General features: G+C 42.8%; 1 protein-coding gene across 2 annotated transcripts in view; it reads right to left on the bottom strand.

Annotated features, from left to right (window-relative positions):
• Window positions 1–21,541, bottom strand: part of ttc27 (tetratricopeptide repeat domain 27) — a 119,573-nt gene extending 98,032 nt beyond the window's left edge. Inside the window, exons 1-5 of one of the 2 annotated variants that reach the window (XM_020481718.2) lie at window positions 21,225–21,541; window positions 15,987–16,167; window positions 14,102–14,231; window positions 2,696–2,836; window positions 382–484 (exon numbers count right to left, since the gene is read on the bottom strand). In XM_020481718.2, the coding sequence (XP_020337307.1) occupies window positions 382–484; window positions 2,696–2,836; window positions 14,102–14,231; window positions 15,987–16,167; window positions 21,225–21,315 (646 nt within the window). In that variant the 5' untranslated portion in view covers window positions 21,316–21,541. The remainder of the gene's footprint in view (window positions 1–381; window positions 485–2,695; window positions 2,837–14,101; window positions 14,232–15,986; window positions 16,168–21,224) is intronic. The other variant, XM_020481719.2, reaches the window with a different exon arrangement.
• Between the last annotated feature and the right edge of the window lie 2,519 nt (window positions 21,542–24,060).

Genomic DNA, 24,060 nt, shown 5'->3' with positions numbered 1-24,060 from the left:
TCACTCTATATAAAAAATACATTTGTTTTCAAGTAGTCAAGTGCAACACAAACATACTGTGTGGAAATAATGTTGCCATGCACAAAAATTAAAGTAGTTGGCTTATTCTAATCATTTCCTTTCGGTCTCGAGAAAAGTATTACATTTGCTCAATCCTTCAATTCTAATGAAACACATTTCAACGTGATTCATCCCCATTTCTTTCTAACCCACAAAAACATTTGCTTCGTGCCTTCTATGTTCAAAGGAATGGGTAGCAGAGCACCCCATGGTGGTACAGTGAGGCACATAAGTGCTTATAGGACCTTATATCATCTTAGTTGAATTATGACAATCAAGGCACACATCCAGAAGGTGCATGAACAAGATTTGACCTCTGACCTTTCTCTATGCTGGTTTGGGCCAGGCCGAGGAGCTGAGGAGAGCGCTCCTCCAAGACCTGCTGGTGTAGGCTCACGTAGCGCAGGGTCCACCAAGGCAGCAGCTGCACACACGCGGAACATAGAAAACAGAAACAGGTTAGTGAGTGTGTATGGGAGAAGGTAAGCAGAACAACAAACAAACAAATAAATGAAAGAGCATGGGAGAGTGAGCGCTTTCGTACCACCGGCCCAATACATAAAGGTCACACGTAACTAAATAACCATAGTAAATAATAGTAACTAAATAATACAAGCAAATAAATAACTACAGTACTAGTGCCTGAACGAACTGAACACATACGACAACCCACTTTGACCCTACATACTAACACACATATCAAAAGAATGCTGTAGTTAAGTGAGGCTGAAACAGCCCAAAAAGTTGCCAACTCTCTTTTTTCATCTCTGACCAAAACGCACAGTGGCAGGGAAAAGAACAGCTCCCAGCCATGTACGCGTTTCTCTCCCCTATCCCTTCTCTCTTGCATGGCCAAAGGTAGTGAACCATGTGAAAAGCCCATTTGCGTTCCAGGGAGGACATCTTTCTCATTTGCGATGCACGAGGCCGGCTATCCCGACCGTGTCGCCGTATCGTTAATCGTCTGCCTCCTTGAATCAATATTCTTATGACACACACGGGCACACACACTGCCGTCTCATCAGAGGAGGGTGATATGCAGATGAACGTCACAGCCCCATCTTCTCCTCTCTTTATGACTGGGATGGGAGAGGTGGAGAAGCTGGGTGATAATAAGGTACAGGGGGATGGAGGGGGCAACAGACAGCGTGCCTTTGAGTTAGACCGCCGCTGAACTCCAAGGGTAAGTGTACGTGTGTGTCGGTGTACGTACGTCTGTGTACGTACATCTGTGTACGCGTCACGTAAACTTTAATAGTATGATCTCTAGAATGGATCTTGTAGTTAGAATATTTCTTATCAAACCACACATTCTTTCAGCATGTTATAATATGTAGGCAAATGGAACCCTCTAAAACAGCCTTCTTTTAGGATGTGGTGGTGAGCTTCTGAAACTCAAAGGCAGCCAATATGGAGTTAAATAACTACTATTTAGCCATTACGGCTGTAAAATATTTACAGGTGAATAACCTGCTGAAGGGAAGTGTTTAAGTTACATGCCTTACATGGAACCCATACTGGCTGCACACGTGCGCTATTGTGCATTAATATATTTTGTCCCCCCACACCAAACACGATCACAACACACAGGTTAAAATATCAAAACAAACTGAACCAATTATATTAATTTGGAGCATTAAACATTTATGACACTTTAGCTAGTTTGCACTTGCTAGTTAATTTGTCCTATTTAGCTAGCTTGCTGTTGCTAGCTAATTTGTCCTGGGATATAAACACAGAGTTGTTATTTTACCTGAAACGCACAAGGTCCTCTACTCCGACAATTAATCCAGACAGAAAACGGTCAAACGGTCAATCGTTTCTAGTCATCTCTCCTCCTTCCAGGCTTTTTCTTCTCTTGACTTTATATTGCGATTGGCAACTTTCATAAATTAGGTGCATTACCGCCACTGACCTCGTTCATCTTGCAGTCACCCACATGGGTATAACCAATGAGAAAATGGCACCTGAGTACCTGCTTCTATAAACCAATGAGGAGATGGGAGAGGCAGGACTTGCAGCGCGATCTGCGTCAGAAAAAGAACTGACTTCTATTTTAGCCCTTGGCGACGCAGACGCTCGTTGGCGCGTGGGTGCAATAATTGAATAACAGATTTTTACATTTATTTTTGCAACGCTGTTAGGAGCTCCAAAAATAGAAAGCATGACTCACTACCCACCCCATTGTTTTATTCCTCCAAGAATAATAACCCTGGTGAACTAATCTCCCTGGAATACCAGGATTCCAATGTTTCAACACAGAGGGAGGGGGTAGGGGTAAATAAATACATCTAGAGATGTATTTGTGTGCTGGAAATGGAGTGAAAATCCAAACCATTACTGTGTGTGTGGACAGGGAATGGCAATGAAGGAATAGGTTTCTGCACACACAGCCAATGATTCTCCCAGTTCCAGTGGCTTAGAGCGAGAAACGCAAATCAAGCACAGCACATCTGAAGGAGTCAAGTACACATCAGTCTCCCTGACCAGAATCTTTGCTGTATTGCCTTTGTCACGCAACTAATTTTTCTGTGTCGGGGAGAGACACATGTGGACGTGACGAGTGTCATTTCACCATCACAGCTTCAGCTAATGTCCAGTGACAAAGTGATATCTCCGCTATGTTATCGCTTACCTCGAAGCTATCCAGCTTGGCAGAGCAGTTGACCAGCAGGACCCTGGCCAGCAGCAGGAGGAAGGGATTCCCCACCAGGCAGTACACGGACTCTCCATCCAGGAGAAGACTGCTGAGCAGGGCTGAGGTCAGGGCCCCAGGCTGGGAGGGAGAGGACACAGAGAGGAGTTAGACTGGTATACGGCTTAGGAAAAGATCCATGATCTGTTGTCGCTTTGCCGCTCTGTCCCCTGAAGTGATGCCCGAGACGACAACTCTAACCCTCTTGCCGCGACCTTCCAGCGCCTTTCTGGCACATTCCCACTTGGTAGGCTGATGGAGCCTAGCTGAGGGGCATTAGTCAATCGAGTGTGTGATCGGCTGGACAATCAGCCCCAACAGTTGACAGGTTGGGGATAAAAGACATTTTAAGAAACGGTATAACTTATCGAACTGTTACTGAAGTTATATCTGTAAGCATTTCTGTAGGTAAATTACATAATAAAGTCTAAGTTTGAACCATTTACTCTGTCTGCCTCACTGAGCCTCTGTACCCTGAGATCTTCTTAGCTCTGGTCCATGGCAGTGGCCTGTCCCCAGGCTCTGCCACAGTGGGTATGAGGGGAAAAGCGATTTACCCAGAGAAAGGTCTTGATTCTTGCCTGTGTCTCCAGTCCACCACTTTTAACAAACACTTTTATTAACTCAATAAGTGCAACTTTATACATTTTTTCCTCAAAATGCAGTGGCACATTAGTGATTGCATGCACTTATTGAGTTGATCACAATGCATAAATGGAGGAGCTCCATTTACAAGGGTCCTCTAAACAACAAGGCAGATGAATCACAGCCTGGAAAAGTATTCAACAGCAGAACGACGGTCTCTGGTGTAATGTGAGATAAAGTCGACCAATCGCGTCTCCTCACCCTCACATAATTGGGTCCTGTCCCTCTCCCATTCCTCCTACAGTTGTCACGATAACATTTTACAAACAATACCAGTCCAAGTATCATGACACCGAGTAGTATCACGATACCACAGGGTATCAGTGACATGTATACTACACAGTATATACACAAACTAAACTCTCATAAACACACACTTTTACACTGCTTCTTGAGCAAGGTAGTTAACCCCCAACAACTGCTCCCCGGACACAGATGAAGTGAATGTCGATTAAGGCAGCCCCGGGAACCTCTCCGATTCAGAGGGGTTGGGTTAGATTTCAGTCTACTACTACTTATCCTGATGCCTAGCCACTTTACCCAGCCTTCATGTACCCCTGCAAATTGATCTGGTACTCCTTGTATATAGCTGCATGTGTGTATTTTATTCCTTGTGTTACCATTTGTAAACCGTTTCAGGAAGCTAGGCATGTGTCGCACATCACTACTTCACAGGAGGCATTTAAACTTTATTTTTATTATCAATATACATTTTTTGGCAGGAATGTCTTCTGGAACATGTGAACTTTCATGTGCCTTAATAACAAACTTGTATGACATTTGTAAATACAAGGTTAAATTTACAGCTATCCATGATTGGCTGAGATAATGGATGGGCTGGACATGCCGAGAGATGACTTCGGATTGGTCTGCCATGTAGCATGCTTCGGTCTATAACATTAGCTGCTCAGTATGTGCAGATAGAAAGTTCTACAGCAGCTTGTTCTTTAAAGAATTCATGAACTGAGGTGTTGCTTCCACTCAACATTGCTGCTCTGAAATTGACAGGCGCTATTAGACTAAGATCAGTGGGGAAAAGTTGTGATTGACTCTTTTCTGGAGGACGACCTTGCCATGCTGACTCGCTCTGATACTGAAAATGAATCAGACGATGAGGAAATTCCTGAATTATGTAAAAACATTTATTGAACCAGGCATTCATTTGATGGTGTTGGGGAAGAAACGGAGACCGACAGTGTTGTCACAGAAGTTAACAGAGTTTTGAAATCGGTGGAATGCCCGGTGGAAGCAGAGAATGATTGCCAAATGTGGAGAAAGTCAAAAAGAAAACAGAAGGCTGTTGTATAAAACACCTGTCTCCGGATTACATCATCATGACAGAAGGAGAAGTTGTCATCCATGTAACCCGAGAAGTTGTAAGTGTCTTGCTACATTTTCAGATGTGTTTCTAATTGTCAGAAAGTCGTTTTCATTGCCAGTTCCAGCCTAATGTTAGCTAGCTATGCAACATTGACCCTAGTTCGTTAGCTTTTGTTACCTGCAGATTCACGCATGGTGCATAGTATTAATGCCGCATTCAAAACAACTGGGAACTCTGAAAAATACGAGGTCAAATCATGTCTGATCTTCAGGTCAGAAAGACTGAGCTCTAGGAGGAGGCCCGGGGTGCTGAGTTGGAATTCCGAGTTGGATGACCATTTCAAATGTATTTTTCCGAGTTCTCAGTTGTTTTAAACACGGCATTAGAGTTGAGATAATGGTTCATTGTTCACATGTCTAAACAAAAAAAAGACTCCACGAGGCCTCCCGGGTGGCGCAGTGGTTAAGGGCGCTGTACTGCAGCACCAGCTGTGCCCCCAGAAACTCTGGGTTCGCGCCCAGACTCTGTCGCAACCGGCCGCGAACGGGAGGTCCGTGGGGCGACGCACAATTGGCACAGCGCCGTCCGGGTTAGGGAGGGCTTGGCCGGTAGGGATATCCTTGACTCATCACGCACCAGAAACTCCTGTGGCGGGCCGGGCGCAGTGCACGCTAACCACGGTTGCCAGGTGCACGGTGTTTCCTCCGACACATTGGTGCGGCTGGCTTCCGGGTAACCTCTTACAGCCACTGAGACGCCAGCATCTCACCTAGCCAACAGGAAATGGAAATGCGTAGTGCCAAATGCTAATAGTACTCAATAAAACTCTAACTTTCATTAAATCACACATGCAGGGTACTCAATTAAAGCTACACTCGTTGTAAATCTAGCCAACATGTCAGATTTTTAAAATGCTTTTCGGCAAAAGCATGAGAAGGTATTATCTGATAGCATGCACGCCCCGAAATACCTGAAGGAGGTGTAAACAAAAGAATTAGCATAGCGGCGCTACACAAAACGCAGAAATAAAATATAAAACATGCATTACCTTTGACGAGCTTCTTTGTTGGCACTCCAATATGTCCCATAAACATCACAATTGGTTCTTTTTTTCGATTAATTCCGTCCATGTATACCCAAAATGTCAATTTATAAAGCCCGTCTGATCCAGAAAAAAACAGCTTTCCAAAACGCAACGTCATTTTTTAAAATTAATAAAGTTGCCTATAAACTTTGCCAAAATACTTCAAACTACTTTTGTAATCCAACTTTAGGTATTTGTAAACGTTAATAATCGATCAAATTGATCACGGGGCGATCTGTATTCAATAGCAGCAAGTCAACATATCATGGACGATTTTCTCTCTTTCATAACTATCCACAGTGTACCACCTGACAGGAAGTGCCTATTCTTCATTTCACCAAGGATTAACTTCAACCCAATTCCCAAGACTGGCGACATCGTGTGGAAGCTGTAGGAACTGTAAACTGGGCGCTATCTATTTTCCCTTGACATAGAAGGGAACTGGCGGAGGGATATATATTTTTTTTTTTTTACAGTTTTTCCTTGGGGTTTTGCCTGCTACACACGTTCTGTTATAGTCACATACATGATTTAACCAGTTTTATAAACTTCAGAGTGTTTTCTATCCACACATACTAATCATATGCATATACTATATTCCTGGCATGAGTAGCAGGACGTTGAAATTTTACACGCTTTTTATCAAAAAGTTGAAAAAAATGCGCCCTAACTACTAAGAGGTTTAAGAAGCAGTGCGGCTTGGTTGGGTTGTGTATCGGAGGACGCATGACTATCAACCTTCGTCTCTCCCGAGCCCGTATGGGAGTTGTAGCGGTGAGACAAGATAGTAGCTACTAAAAACAATTGGATACCACGAAATTGGGGAGAAAAAGGGATAAAATTCAACAACAAAAAACACACAAAAAAAAGACTCCACTATGCAAGTAGCCATTTCAATGTACCGTTTACACCTTCTGCTGCATGTGACAAATAAACGTTGATTTTATTTGATATAGATGATAATGTGAAGAACATGATCAGATTAGGAAATAGGCAGAGAACTAGATAAAAAAGTGCATTTTTACTACTACTACTTTCACCATTGGTTGTTTACTACACTAGCTTATTCACTCGGTTTAGCACATGGCCTCAAGTGATCCTTAAAGAAATGGGGGGGGCTAAGTCTTAAGAGGGTGTGAACTATGCTGAATGGGTATAGACAAGAGCTCTCCAGTAGGTGTACCAATACATTCAAAGTGTATTTTCTCAAAAGTATGGTTACAAGTTTATCAACTTTCAAAGCAGAATTACTTTCCCATTGTTCCTCAACTGTAGTGTATGATATACAATTTTCTAGCTCTGAGTCTCAACTTTTATCCAAAGTAAAAAGCTATTTCAAATTTCACTACATAGGAATCCAGGTGGTGGGTCATATTTTTTTTTTTTTTTTTAAATCTAAACTCTGCGTCGCTGGGAAGGGCTCGTAAGCAAGCATTTCACAGTTAAGTCTACACCCGTTGTATTCACACTTCTACTCAATGCAACACATAATCAAATACTCCAAACTGTTCACTGTATAATACAATTGCATAGGCTTATTTGCTCATATTTGCAAAGGACTGCCGGTGATTTGGCTAGAGGAAAGGAGGGAATATACATGCATAATGATCTGCATGTCATTGTGGCAGTAAGGGGAAAACTGCATGAATTCTTGTTTACTCTTCAGTTAACGGACACTCTCCCTCCCTCCGTCACACTATCTCCCTCATAAAAATACACACCACTATCTCTCCCACAAACACATACCGCTCCCAAACAGCATGTAGGAAGACCCAGAAAGATAGATTTTTGATAAAGATATAGTTTAGGCTTACATTAGGCCAACGTAAATCCTACATTTGAAGCACATATCCTACGTAGCAGACCATTTTCCTTACTTCCTGGGCCAATCAAATTTGGCAAGAGCTACTGTCAATTCAATGTTGTTAGCTAGGTAGGTAACATGACTGAACATTGTTTGTTATCAAACTAATAATTAACAACATGGGCTTTGTTTAAAAATGGCCCGTGGCATGGTTTGTGAAATTATATAAAATGTGCATGCTCTCTTTGCTGTAAAGCTAACTGACCCGCTCTGCCCATTCATCGCCATTCACCCATTGTTGTCGTAACTCTCCTGATCGACACCTGTGAATGCTTTATGCATCTCTACAATACACCTTGTCTACTGCTGTGTTGGCTAGTTCTTACTGTTTTACTTCACTGTAGAGCCCTCAGTCCTGCTCAACATGCCTTAGATAGCTCTATTGCCCCACCCCACACACGCGGAGACCTCACCTGGCTTAACTGGTGCCCACAGAAACGCTTATTGAAATTCTTGATTATCGTAGATTTATCAGTGGTGACAGTGTTTCCAAGCCTCAGTGCAGTGGACAACTGGGAGGAGGTGCCTCTTATCCTCCATGGACTTTACAGTGTCCCAGAATTTTATAAGTTTGTGCTACAGGATGCAAATTTCAGTTTGAAAAAGTTTGCTTTGCTTTCCTAACTGCCTGTGTATATTGGTTCCTGTTCAACATCTCTCATATTGTCTGAGATCCCTAAAGATTGGAAAGCTGCCGTGTTCATCCCCCTCTTCAAAGGGGGAGACACTAGTCCCAAACTGTTACAGACCTATATCTGTCCTACCCTGCCTTTCTAAAGTCTTCGAAAGCCAAGTTAACAAAACAGATCACCGACCATTTCGAATCCCACTGTACCTTCTCCGCTATGCAATCTGGTTTCCGAGCTGGTCATGGTTGCACCTCAGCCACGCTCAAGGTCCTAAACGATATCATAACCGCCATCGATAAAAGACAGTACTGTGCGGCAGTCTTCATCGACCTGGCCAAGGCTTTCGACTGTCAGTCAATGCATTCTTATCAGCAGACTCAATAGCCGTGGCTTCTCAAATGACGACCTCGTCTGGTTCACCAACTACTTCTCAGACAGAGTTCAGTGTGTCAAATCAGAGGGCCTGTAGTCCGGACCTCTGGCAGTCTATGAGGGTGCCACATGGTTAAATTCTCTGGCCGACTCTTTTCTCCGTATATATCAATGACGTCGCTCTTGCTGCTGGTGATTCTCTGATCCACCTCTACTCAGACGACACCATTCTGTATACATCTGGCCCTTCTTTGAACACTGTTAACCTCCAGATGAGCTTCAATCCCATACAACTCTCCTTCCGTGGCCTCCAACTGCTCTTAAACGCTAGTAAAACTAAATGCATGCTCTTCAACCGATTGCTGCCCACACCCGCCCTCCCGTCTAGCATCACTACTCTGGACGGTTCTGACTTCGAATATGTGGACAACTACAAACACCTAGGTGTCTGGCTAGACTGTAAACTCTCCTTCCAGATTCACATTAAGCATCTCCAATCCAAAATTAAATCTAGAATTGGCATCCTATTTCACAACAAAACCTCCTTCACTCATGCTGCCAAACATGCCCTCAAAACTGACGATTCTACAGATCCTTGACTTCGATGTCATTTATAAAATAGCCTCCAACACTCTACTCAGCAAATTGGACGCAGTCTATCAGTGTCATCCGTTTTGTCATCAAAGCCACATATACTACCCACCACTGATCTGTAGGCTCTCATTGGCTGGGCCTCGCTACATATTTGTTGCCAAACCCACTGGCTCCAGGTCATCTATAAGCCTATGCTAGGTAAAGTCCCACCTTATCTCAGCTCACTGGTCACCATAGCAGCACCCACCTGTAGCACAGGCTCCAGCAGGTATATTTCACCGGTCACCCCCAAAGCCAACACTTCCTTTGGCCGCCTTTCCTTCCAGTTCTCTGCTGCCAGTGACTGGAACGAATTGCATAAATCACTGAAGCTGGAGTCTTATATATCCCCCTCTAACTTTAAGCATCAGCTGTCAGAGCAGCTTACTGATCAATGTACCTGTACACAGCTAATCTGTAAATAGCACACCCAACTACCTCATCCCCATATTGTTACTTATCCTCTTGCTCTTTTGCACCCCAGTATCTCTACTTGCACATCTATCACTCCAGTGTTAATGCTAAATTGTAATTATTTCACCTCCATGGCCTATTTATTGACTTAACTTCCTACATTTGCACATCCTATTGTGTTATTGACTGTATGTTGGTTTATCCTGTGTGTAACTCTTGTTTTGTCACACTGCTTTGCTTTATCTTGGCCGGGTGGCAGTTGTAAATGAGAACTTGTTCTCAACTGGCCTGCCTGTTTAAATAATGGTGAAATAAAAATAGAAGCATGCTCCATTTTTCCTCTATTACTCAGAGGCTGCATGACAGCGAACTTGCAATTGCAAAGCCTACACAGACTGGCCTGTGCACTTGGTTATACCAAGCATTGAAATGCTACAATATATCATTTTGCTCACTCTGCTTCAATGTATCAAATGTAACAGTAAACTCACCATGGTCTGCATCCCCACTCGCCATCACGGCTAAATTCTATTTAAAAAACTGATTTGAAGGATAGAGGCGTAGGAAGAGCAGACAGAAGCAGGTGAGGGATTGCTGGAAGGACATGCGGCTTGCCTGCTGGCTGAATACAGCCTCCACATGTGAGATGTGCATGAAAGTGACATTATTGGACTGGTGCATACAAGACTATTAGTTGCTGTTGCTTAAATGTAACTGAATTTATAAGTAAAACTGACTTTAGAAACATTTCATAACAGGCGCCAACTGGTTCTTCAGATTGGAAGGGATGAAAAATGTGATAATATCATATGAAATGGTACTACGGTACTCTAAAATGTTGGTATCATAAGTATCATGACGTTTTGATACTGTGATATTACCATGGTTCTGTTCTACTGTGCAACACTACTTCATCCCTTCCTCCGCAGACTCACTCTATACATCCTCATTACCCAGAGCAAAGAGTACATGGGGTAATCTGTCCTCACCATTCAAACCATGTCAGAGTCACAGTGCTGCCACACAAACGCAATTCTTGCATCCAAAATCAAATCAGCTTCTAAAACAGTTGATGGGCTGGTGAAGTCTTCTCAGGGAAATAGAACAGTCTAAAAGGTTGAGCTCCTCTAGGTCAGACCTTGGGAGAAGGGTGGCTGTGGATACATTTTAAAAGGCAGTGTGCGTGTAGTTTAAGTAGAGAAAAGGAGATGGAGTTACTGTTACTCGGGGTGTCTGTTAGTTGGCAAGTGCTGATATAAATAAAAGCAGATAAAACTTCCCGGGCCAAATTGACCAGGAGAAAGAAAAAAAAAAATCACATTGCAAAATAATGCTTTATATTCATTGATGGAAATACCAGTCATGCTCGTCAGTCTGTTTATTTTCATAATTTATAATTTAGTGTAATTAAATTATTATTATTATTTTATTTCGTCATCATGCATCTTATTTATCCAACACAACACATGAGCGGGATTTCTCCTGCATCTCCTCAGCTGGTTGCTGCTGGAGTAAAAAGTGCTTTCATAAGCCCATTCATTATGCAACAATTCTAAAAGCAATCGCGTGTGAAACAGTTCTGGTGCACGATTATAAAGAGCTACTATTTTTATTACTCAACTGGTAATGGAAGCTCACCAATCAAGTGCAGGCAACAGGCTATCAGCACGTCACCCGTTATTTTACAATGTGAGCTGGAGGCACTATGCATTTTGAAAATAGAATTGTTCAAAACCTGAATGTTTGATTTCATATTATGAGGTGTCTCAAAGTAGCCTATAGGCAAAATTCGACCATGGAATTGTGGAAGCAATTATTTTAGAAAGTCCGGAGGAAGCTTACAATTTGGCAGCTAATGAAATGAGTGCATGGAACTCAGCCTATAGGCCAATGCAGCAGTAGCCCTAAAACTTCCATTGCTCTTTCACACCGTGGATTATTGATTATCGAAGGGGGGATTGTTGGATAAAAAATAATAATAAATGTAATAGCTTACTGTGAGGAACTATAGTTTTAATATATTATCATGCAATGCGCTGATTTTACTTGTACGTGTTAAGTCTGTAATCCCAAGGTTAGCAATGCTATTAGTGGTGTTTGGAAACACCACCCCTTATGTTCAATGCCGAATTACCAAATACACAGGTATGGCACAAGGTCGGTATTAAGGTACACTATATATACACAAAAGTATGTGGACACCCCTTCAAATGAGTGGATTTGGCCATTTCTGCCACACACGTTGTTGAGAGGTGTATACAATCTTACACACAGCAATGCAATCTCCATAGACAAACATTGGCAGAAGAATGGCCTTACTGAAGAGCTCTGTGACTTTCAACGTGGCACTGTCATAGGATGCCACCTTTCCAAAAAAGTCAGTTAATCCAATTCCTGCCCTGCTGGAGCTGCCCCGGTCAACTGTAAGTGCTGTTATTGTGAAGTGGAAACGTCTACGAGCAACAACGGTAGGCCACACAAGCTCACAGAACGGGGCCGCTGAGTGCTGCAGCACATAGCGCCTAAAAATCTTCTGTCCTCGGTTACAACAAACTTTGGAATCAACAACAGCACAAGAACGCTGCTTTGGGAGCTTCATGAAATGGGTTTCTATGGCCGAGCAGCACACACTGTATAGGAATAATGGTCTGGGTCTGTTTTTCACAATTCGGCTAGGCCCCTTAGTCCCAGTGAAAGGAAATTAACGCTGCAGAATACGTCTTTTTTTTTTTTACTTCTTCAGGATCTGTGTCCATGGGACGGTTGAGCTAACGAAGGCTAATGTGATTAGCATGAGGTTGTAAGTAACAATAACTTTTTCCAGGACATAGACATATCTGATATTTGCAGAAAGCTTAAATTCTTGTTAATCTAACTGCACTGTCCAATTTACAGTAGCTATTACAACACTCCTGTGCAAGAAAGAATACCATGCTATTGTTTGAGTGCACAGTTTTGAACATAAAGTTATTAATAAACAAAGTAGGCACATTTGGGCAGTCTTGACACAATGTTGAACAGAAAATCAATGGTTCATTGGATCAGTCTAAAACTTGCACATGCACTGATGCCATCTAGTGGTCAAACTCTAAATTGCACCTGGGATGGAATAATACATTATGGCCAATCTTGCATTTCAAAGATGGTACAAAAAAAATACAAAAGAACAGTTTGTAATAATACAAATAAATAACAATGTGAAAGGAAGGTAGGGGAATATATTTATTTGTAATATCTTTTACCAGATCGATTGTGTTATATTTCCACAAACTTCACTGTTTACTTTCAAATGGTACCAAGAATATGCATATCTTTGCTTCAGGGCCTGAGTTACAGGCAGTTAGATTTGGTTGTCATTTTAGGGAAAATTGAAAAAAGGGGTGGATCCTTAAAAGGATAACCCATTAAGGTGTTCACCCACAAATCACATTAAGATTATGGTAATGCATCTTAACAGAACATGCAACTCATGTAATCGCCAATGAAACTTAATTTTCAAACATTTGACAAAATGCATTTTGTGGGAAAATACTTTTTTATTTTTGAAAAATATTTGTATACACTTTCTTTTTCTCCCAATTTCGTGGTATCCAATTGGTAGTTAGTCTCGTCTCATCACTGCAACGTCACTGTTTTGGAGCCATGCGTCCTCCAAAACACAACCCAACCAACCTGCAATGCTTCTGGACACAATGCCCGCTTAACCAGGAAGACCAATTTGTCGGAGGAAACACTACACCCGGCGACCGTGTCAGCGTGCACTGTGCCCGGCCCGCCACAGGAGTCGCTAGAGCATGATGGGACAAGGACACCCCTGCCGAAACCCTCCCCTAACCCAGACGACGCTGGGTCAATTGCGCACCGCCCCATGGGTCTCGCGGTCGAGGCCGGCTGATCTCGAACCAGGATCTCTAGTGGCACAACTGCCACTGCAATGCAGTGCCTTAGACCAATGCGCCGACAATACCATTCTGAACAGCACACCGTGATTCCATATGTGACAGATTAAAATCTCTCTTAGAAACTTAGAAAAAGGAAGAATCTAAAGATGCAACTAGGATGGATTGCTAATAGGATTGTGCCTTTGGCTACTTGACAACGAAAGAAAGTTGATATGGAAAAGCAATAGGACAGGAGATAAATGGTATAGCGGTGGGTCCAATCGGGAAGTAAAAGAAAATAAATGTGCCAAAATTATATAATTACTCCTGTCTATACAAAAATAAATACAATAATTTAAAATAATTCACCAGAAAGCATGACTTCTTAAGCATCCAATGCCTATGAGTCCAGTAAATGTATCAAATGGGCAGTAAATTAACTTTTTCCCAGTCACGTTGTCCGGTGCCACATTTTCGTAACAAAAACCCTGCTGTTACTGTACCTCAGTGAGGGAGGTGAGCAGGGCCGGAGGAAGCAGGTCAGGGACATGGATGGCGACAGGGGGACCCGTCCAGTTACTCTGGGCAAAGAGGTGCAGGCAGGACACCGCCAGGGCCAGCAAGGCATTCTCCCTGAGAAAGAGAAGAAAGGTAACAGAACGTAATGTCACAATGAATAGGAACGAGATCCGTGAGTGTGGGGGGGGGGGGGGGGGGAGTCTGGGGGACAGAGAGAAAGAACAATGAGGGAGACCAGAGGGAAGGCACAGAACACAGAACTATTAGACACTAGAGAATAACGAAAACAGAACAAAGGAGGAGCAACAGAAAGGCTAGAGAACTAAATGAAAGGGAGTTCAGAGGAAGAGAAGCAATAAAACGAGGCTTCCAAAACAAGCGACCACAAGCTCAGTACAGAGACGAAGGGGGAGAAAGAAACACTGAAGATACGGTCATTTAATCTCCACACTGCAAATCAGGGCAGCAGCCTTCCTGAAGTGGACACAGCGGGCTGCTCCAGTCCTCACAGCAGGACTCATTCAATAGGGTGACTGGGCTGTCCAGGCACAGACTCAGGGCAAAGAGGAACTGCTTCCCATCAATTAAAGCTATGCATACACACAGTACAGGCCTCTCCAACACACCTAGCTGACAACCGCAGAAAATGGAAAGAGACCGAAATAAATTATCCAATACAGGAGGGGGATAGAGTAGCAACACCTGCTGAAATACCCATTCTCCCACGGGACAGGAGGAGATGTTAAGCTGTTCTTATTAAAAATTAATAATTCATGTAGCAGGAAGCTTCATTGGGCTCCATTCAGCGAGGGAACAGCCCGTGCCTGGTAATTCTCCTATCACTCCCCTCAATAAAAGTCACTGTGTACTAGGGCTGGGCGATATGTCCGAAAAACCATCACAAAAAAAACATGATTTATGGGTGAGTCATACAATACATATCATGATTTTTTTGTTATTTGTCTCTAAATAAGCTTTGTTGTGCAACTAAAGGTCAAATACACTGCATTTCAAACAGTCAGCAATAATCGAATGAAATCAGGGCTTGTGAAATTATAACTAGGCAAAATAGAAGCCTTCCAAAACCGTAAGACCCACAAAAAAATATGAAAATACACTTGTTACCAGAACCATTCAAAACGCACCTTCACTAATAATGACTAACTTCTTGTAGCAGGCATTATAGAGAATTAACACAGGTCTCAAACTCTCTTAACCACAAGCCCACATTCTAGCGAGTAAACAGATCTTTATAAGTTTAGCCAACATGGATCTATACGCTTGCTAACATAGAACAGTTGAATTGTTACACACACACCGTTCTGTCCGTTTCCAACTGTTTGAACAGCATGCTAGACTGCCCACTTCGTTCAGATGTTGAAATCAAGTGGCTTACCTTATTTCTCAGAATGAGAACGAGTTGCTATTCCTTATAGAATTGTGTTTTATGCTTATTGCACATTTATAAAACAGACTACACACCTAGTGTAACAGTCTTTGGCTTTCTGCTGCCAGTGGTACCACAATGCCGCTCACAACAAACTGAGCATTAATATTCATTGATACTGCCGTTTTAGTAGAGTTTAGACTTAAGGTTATCATTAGAAAAGTCTCTATTACATGAAGAATTTTATTCATTCATATTGCTGTACACTTAAAAAGGCAATCTGTTGGCTTATATAAAAGCATATTCAATCTTGTTTAGCCTTGTTTATAATAAAGCCTAATGTAGTGTACACCAACTTGGATCCTGGAGAGCTAGAGTATGCAGGCTTTTGTTCCAGTACAGCACTAAAAACACTTTATTCAATGAATTGATTAACATTGAAGGTGTTAGCATGAGATCCCTACTCAGTTATTGTTTCTCACCGGTCAGCCTTGTCCTCCTGTGTGCTGTCGTTGAGGTAGGCCAGGACCCGTCTCTCCAGGTAGGCATCGATGGACTCTCCGTCGCTGCTGTCTCCACCACCAAGCAGGTCCAGGACCTGAGGACTCAGCAGCACCGCCTCAAAGTCTCCATCGAACAGGGACTGCAGCAGGGGACCCGCCTCTGGAAAGCAAACAAGAAGAAGCAGTGAGATAAAGAGGTAACACAGGAAAATGGCAATGACATCAGATGCCTCTAGATCCCCCAGATACCTCTACATCCAATTCAAATTACCTCAACGGCTACTTGTTTAGAGTCAAAGTATTATAGCCAAACCATCTCGTTATTGTTGTCCCAGAACCATTACCATCCAGGAATGGAGAAAATCAAGCATGCCACTGGACCATACGCTGTACCTCACTCCAAGGGCCTCTTACCTCCACAACACACCTACTTCATTTGTCTTATATTGTTTCTCGCATATTGTTAATCCAACTCCATATTCCCATTAGCAAAATGAGAATATTGAACAATGCCCTGCAGATGATCATTTGGTGTGTGCATGCAGACTTATAGCTGTTGGAGGGGCATTGCTGAAGGGGGAGGAAGAGGAACAAAATATTAAATTATAAAGAGAACATCTATGAGGCCAAGGTGTCTCAGCCTGGAGTAATTGCATTTTATGCATTGGTTGTGTGCTTGGCTTCAGCGTCTATACAGCTTTCATTAGTTCTTTATGAGCAGGGAGGCTGGCTGGGCTCATTAGCATTGATTGCATTGCGCTTCACTGATGGGAATGAGTGAGGGCTGAGAGAGAACAACGGGAAGGAGGAGAGGCTAGGTGTACAGTATCAGAAGACTGGCAAACCTAAGCAAACTAAAACACCCCCACAAACTGGCAAACACACACAGCGTGCATCCCAACAATCTCTAGTACCCACAAATGTAAAAGCATTGGATTGATGCAGGCATGGGCCAAAGACTTTCCATAAACCAGTAATGTCCTTTCAAATCCATGAAGGGAAGTGAACAAGTGCACACTTAGGGAGAAAATAGATTGGGACAGCCACAGTACACCAAAGCCAATGCTTCCAATGATAAAGCTACAGGCACCCCTATTGATTTGAATTAATCCATCCATTCATGTTTTGCCCAAGGTAGAAGTGGTCAGAAAGTGACATTATGGACCTGAATGCCAAAACAAAAAATTCAAGAGATCGAGGTGCTCAAAGTTGAAACATTTTGCATACCCCACCCAACCATGAGACATCCATGTCATCATTCCTGAAAACAAAAAACAGTTTAGTTTGATATAATTTCAAATCTTAAAGAGTTGTAAAACATATGAGTTAATGAAAAATAGTCATTTAAGCTTTAACGCCAATTTTCAAAAATGCCTAAACTGATTTTTTCAAGTTCAAACCCAGCAACAACAAAAAAAAATCCTTTATTTTCAGCAAACGTAACATGTGTAAATATTTGTATGAACATAACAAGATTCAACAACTGAGACAAACTGAACAAGTTCCACAGACATGTGACTAACAGAAATTGAATAATGTGTCCCTGAACAAGGGGGAGGGGGGGGGATGTCAACATTAAGTCAGTATCTGGTGTGGCTTTGTTTTTGCATTATTTAAACCAAATTGAACATGTTTCATTATTTATTTGAGGCTAAATTGATTTTATTTATGTATTATATTAAGTTAAAATAAGTGTTCATTCAGTATTGTTGTAATTGTCATTATTACAAGGGGGGAAAAAATTTGCAGATTAATCGACATCTGCTTTTTTTGTCCCTCCAATAACCGGTATCGGCGTTAAAATCATTATTGGTCGACCTCTACTCTCAACCACTGTTAATAACATTTCAGCTTCTCAAATACATTTCAGCACTCTCAAGAAACTGATATTATGGAAAACAACTGGACCTCAAATGAGTCAGTAATTCAGCAGTCAATTCAAGGCAATTCAGTATGGGAGAAATATGATTCTGAATTGCCCAAGGCCTCTCAATATTCAAGCAAACATAATACATAAGCATACATTTCAGAATGGCGAGTGCAACAGACTCAAATCTGCTACAAGCACACACAGGGAGGGGACTAGCTAAACTGAACAAAACTATAAATGCAAAATGTAAAGTGGTGGTCCCATGAGCTGAAATAAAAGGTCACAGAAATGTTCCATATACACAAAAAGCATATTTCTCGCCAATGTTTGCTTAGATCCATGTTAGTGAGCATTTGTACTTTGCCAAGATGATCCATCCACATGACAGGTGTAGCGTATCAAGGTGTGGCATACCAGCCACCCCAGACAGCTGATGAAACTGTGGGTTTGCACAAACTGTCAGCAAATATCTCAGGGAAGCACATCTGCGTGCTCGTCATCGTCACCAGGGTCTCGTTAGGCCTCGTAACCTACTTCAGTGGGCATGCTAGAGAAGTGTGCTCTTCACAGATGAATCCTGGTTCCAACTGTACCGGGCAGATGGCAGACAGCGTGGGCGACCGGTTTGCTGATGTCAACGTTGTGAACAGAGTGCCCCGTGGTGGTGGTGGGGTTATGGTACACTACATATACACAAGTATGTAGACACCTCCTCAAATAAGTGGCTTCGGCCATTTCAGCCACACACGTTGCTGACAGGTGTATAAAATCGAGCACACAGCCATGCAATCTCCATAGACAAACATTGGCAGTAGAATGGCCTTACTTAACAGCTCAGTCACTTTCAACATGGCACCGTGATAGGATACCTTTCCAACAAGTCAGAGTATTCCCGGTCAACTGTAAGTGCTGTTATTGTGAGTAGAACGTCTAGGAGCAACAAAGGCTCAGCCACAAAGTGGTAGGCCACACAAGCTCACAGAATAGGACCGCCGAGTGCTGAAGCACGTACAAATCTGTCCTCAATTGTAAGATCACCATGTGCAATGACAAGCGTCGGCAGCAGTGGTGTAAAGCTTGCCGCCATTGGACACTTGAGCAGAGGAAACGCGTTCTCTGAAATATAAATCACGCTTCACTATCTGGCAATCCGACAGACAAATCTCGGTTTGGCGGATGCCAGGAGAACGCTACCTGCCCCAAAGCATAGTGCCAACTGTAAAGCTTGGTGAAGGAAGAATAATGGTCTGGGCATGTTTTTCATGGTTCAGGCTCCTTAGTTCCAGTGAAGAGGAATCTTATCGCTACAGCACACAACGGCATTCTAGACGACTCTGTGCTTCCAACTTTGTGGGGGAAGACCCTTTCCTGTTTCAGCATGACAATGCCCCCATGCACAAAGCAAGGTCCATACAGAAATGGTTTATTGAGATAGGTGTATAAGTACTTGACTGGCCTGCACAGAGCCCTGACCTCAACCCCATCTAACACCTTTGGGATGAATTGTAACACAACTGCGAGCCAGGCCTAATCGCCAAACATCAGTGCCTGACCACACTAATGCTCGTGGCTGAACGGAAACAAGTCCCCGCAGCAATGTTCCAACATCCATTGGAAAGCCTTCCCAGAAGAGTGGAGGCTGTTATCGAAACAAAAGGGGTACCAAATCCATATTAATGCCCATGATTTTGGAATGAGATATTTAACGAGCAGGTGTCCATATACACTACATGACCAAAAGTATCTGTGACTAACAGATGCATATCTGTATTCCCAGTCATGTGGATTCCATAGATTTGGGCCTAATGAATGTATTTCAATTGACTGATTTCCTTATATGAACTGTCACTAAGTAAAATCTTTGAAATTGCTTCAGGTTGCATTTATATTTTTGTTGTGTGTACATTTATTTCTATGTCATGAGTTTAGACTTGCTGGATTTTTTTTTTAAACTTGTGCAGTGTAGTGAAAATTAAGCCAACATCACATTTACAATACATCATTTCAATACAATCTGATGTCAGAAACAGTGTGCTTTTTGTTGGTGAGTGATGTCTCAAAAGGCATAGCCTAATTTGCTAAATCCAAATGGAGACAAAAATATATCAAGTCATGTCTATTCTGACAACAGCACATAAAACCAGCCCAGACAACCATGACACAGCTACATCACTTGATACAGCTCACGGTACTGTGCCTGGATGATGGGCGAGAAATATATGATGACATGGCTGATTATTGTGCAAAGCCAGTGACCTCGGATTTAGCAAAGATGAGCATACATGCCAAGAAAATAGCCGAGCATATAGAGAATTAGCGACCGTGCATGGTGATTGTCCATAGAGTCTTACGTTCTTTCATGGGGGATGGGATGCTTCGCCACACTGTGCTATCATAAACGTGAGTTGCCACAGCTTCAATGCAGTAAATTGACAGTGTTCAGCGAAAGATCATGACAGCGATTAACTCACTATTGCTGCCTCTAGTGTATCGAGAACTAACACATTAAGGAGATCAAAGCTACGATTAGTTGAACTAGCTAAACACCCACCTACCGTATATATGTACATTTGCATCCTCACGGGGGGATGCGTGGCCGAGGGCTGGAACGTAAATTAATCTGTCCAAAGTTTTCAGGTATGTCCCTCCCCGTTTCGTTTGTTTACGAAACGTTTTGCAAAATAATAGGCGTAATTAATACGCTCCTGGTGGGATGTGGCAAGAATCGGTACATAGCTTCTATAGCTCGCTAAGTTGATACCTGTATATTGGTGACATAGTTAGCTAGCTGGTACCGAACTATATGTAAGGTTATATTCAAAGTAAAAAATGTAGAGTATGAGATCAATACTCAGTCAATTAGATATACATGTGCCTAAAATGACTCAATTCCTGTCGGTCTACCCTTTGTAGCTAGTAGTGCCCACCTAGCTGGGTGTTCTAGTTAGCTAGGCTTTGCGCCCACAAGTTGACAGCGAGTGTGCTTGGTACAGTAGCTAACTAGTTATCATTCAAAACTGTATTGAGCGAACTGGCTAGTTCAATTAATCTAGCTTCGATTAATCATATCACGTAGCCTTAATATTGAACCATGGTGAGACATTACATCAAATGACATCAAACCATTGACAACCCGACGGACAGTGGCTATAACTGCGTGCCATATGTCTCCACACATTGTTAGGGTAGTTACCTTACGTTAGCTGAACGTCACATTAGCCACCACCAAGCTAGCCATCGTTTAATTGTAGCTACATTTCTCACAAAACACAATCTAAATCTACACCTAAATACATGTAAAGTGTGATAACAACACTGATTTTCGCATACTTGATTTGTAATCTCACCTGCAGAGCTGAAAACATTCTGCTTCCATTCCGTTGCCTCGCTTGGTTTCAAAAAACCTCGGAGCACGGGAATCTCTGCTTCCCGCACCATCTCAAAACGTGATGTGCAGCAGTCGCACAAAGAAGTCAATACTGTTTCCAACCAGGATCGGCGTAATTGTAAATTGACAATATATAACCTTACTACTGTAATGTAGCCTATTTCAATGTAATTGTATACATTTGTTCATTTCAACCCATGTGCAGTGAGAAGCACCAGTGAGCAGCCATGACAGATACGCATTGCATCATGGGAAACTTAATCAGTAGAATATGGAAGCCCGTTTCCTACTATGTCGATACTTTTTTTATGTGGAGCATTTATGTGTCGATTTCCATTATAAACTTTGCAGCGATCAGCACAGCAGGGGCCTCATAAACATTGTGTACATTTTACACTAAATATCTGCATGCTCTATTTCTGCAAAGACTTCGCACTCACAAAAATATTGAGATTTAAACTTGGCCCACGCCATACATAACCATGTTTCCCGTTATAAATCAGACCTGTGGAAACTGCGCTTGTTTGGAGCCACACTTGTTTTTCATGTTATTTGGGCATTATTACATTTCACATATCAGTAAGCAAACATAGTAAAAAAAAATGTTTTCATGAATAAAACCATACAAACTTAGTCTCTTTTTTGCTTTCTTGAGTAAGGCAACTCCAAAACGCAGGCGTTTCAGCCAAGCTCAGTGTTTTTTGTGGTGGTGGGGAAGCCAGCGGAAAATACGGAGCATAGGGGTTGGTGATGTTCTCCAGTTGCGTGGTGATTGGCTCAGTGTTCTGTCACTAATGGGGACACGAGGTCACCACAAAATCTAAAGGTGGAGCTCGAAAATTCAAGCCCCTTCAGGGTGCTGCCATAGAGTTACATTAAAAGTGCCACTTGAGATACTGGGTTCGAGTCCAGGCTCTGTCGCAGCCGGTCGCGACCGCGAGACCCATGGGGCAGCGCAAAATTGGCCCAGTGTCGTCCAAGTTACGGGAGGGTTTGGCCGGTAGGGATGTTGTTGTCCCATCTGCACTAGCGACTCACGGTCCACCAGGTGTACGGTGTTTCCTCCGGTAACATTGGTGCGGTTGGATTCCGGGGTTAAGCGACATTGTATCAAGAAGCAGTGAGGTTTGGCTGGGTTATGTTTCGAAGGCACAACAGCTCTTGACCTTTGCCTCTCCCGAGTCCGTACGGGATTTGCAGCATGGGACAAGACTGTAACTACTACCAATTGGATACCACAAAATTGGGGAGAAAACATTTATAAAAAATACACAAGTGCCCATCCAAGAAGGCTCAAGGTCATTGACAACAGATACAATTACATCAAATCACGTTATATCTACAGTAGCTTTGATTGGACAGGTCATGTCAACATCATAAACTCAACAAAAAAAGAAACATTCCTTTTTCAGGACCCTGTCTTTCAAAGATAATTAGTAAAAATCCAAATAACTTCACAGATCTTCATTGTATAGGGTTTAAACACTGTTTCCAATGCTTGTTCAATGAACCATAAACAATTAATGAACAATCACCTGTGGAACGGTCGTTAAGACACTAACAGCTTACAGACGGTATGCAATTAAGGTCACAGTTATGAAAACTTAGGACACTAAAGAGGCATTTCTACTGAATTTTGTTGAAAAACACCAAAAGAAAGATGTCCAGAGTCCCTGCTCATCTGCGTGAACGTGCCTTAGGCATGCTGCAAGGAGGCATGAGGACTGCAGATGTGGCCAGGGCTTGTAATGTCCGTACTGTGAGACACCTAAGACAGCGCTACAGGGAGACAGGAGGGACAGCTGATCATCCTTGCAGTGGCAGACCACATGTAACAACACCTGCACAGGTGCATCCGAACATCACACCTGCAGGTACAGGATGGCAACAACAACTGCCCGAGTTACACCAGGAACGCACAATTCGTCCATCAGTTCTCCGACTGTCCGCAAATGCTGAGAGAGGCTGGACTGAGGACTTGTAGGCCAGTTGTAAGGCAGGTCCTCACCAGATTTCACCGGCAACAACGTCGCCTATGGGACGTTGTTGCGTTTATCGTTGAAGGAATGAGCGTTACACCAAGGCCTGTACTCTGGAGCGGGTTCGATTTGGAGGTGGAGGGTCCGTCATGCTCTGGGGCGGTGTGTCACAGCATCATCGGTCTAAGCTTGTTGTCATTGCAGGCAATCTCAACGCTGTGCGTTACAGGGAAGACATCCTCCTCCCTCATGTGGTACCCTTCCTGCAGGCTCATCCTGACATGACCCTCCAGCTTGACAATGCCACTAGCCATACTGCTCGTTCTGTGCGTGATTTCCTGCAAGACAGGAATGTCAGTATTCTGCCATGGCCAGCGAAGAGCCCAGAACTCAATCCCATTGAGCACGTCTGGAACCTGTTGGATCGGAGGGTGAGGGCTAGGGCCATTCCCCCCAGAAATGTCTGGGAATTTGCAGGTGCCTTGGTGTAAGAGTGTGGTAACATCTCACAGCAAGAACTGGCAAATCTGGTGCTGTCCATGAGGAGGAGATGCACTGCAGTACTTAATGCAGCTGGTGGCCACACCAGATAGTGACTGTTCCTTTTGATTTTGACCCCCCCTTTGTTCAGGGACACATTATTCAATTTCTGTTAGTCACATGTCTGTGGAACTTGTTCAGTTTATGTCTCAGTTATTGAATCTTGTTATGTTCATACAAATATTTACACATGTTAAGTTTGCTGAAAATAAACGCTGTTGACGGTGAGAGGACGTTTCTTTTTTAGCTGAGTTTACTTTCAAAATCTTGGCTAGC

The sequence above is a fragment of the Oncorhynchus kisutch genome, linkage group LG4, assembly GCF_002021735.2.
Source record: "Oncorhynchus kisutch isolate 150728-3 linkage group LG4, Okis_V2, whole genome shotgun sequence".
Taxonomy (NCBI): domain Eukaryota; kingdom Metazoa; phylum Chordata; class Actinopteri; order Salmoniformes; family Salmonidae; genus Oncorhynchus; species Oncorhynchus kisutch.
Note: the sequence above shows the minus strand (reverse complement) of the source record. Positions and strands in the feature narration are given on the sequence as shown.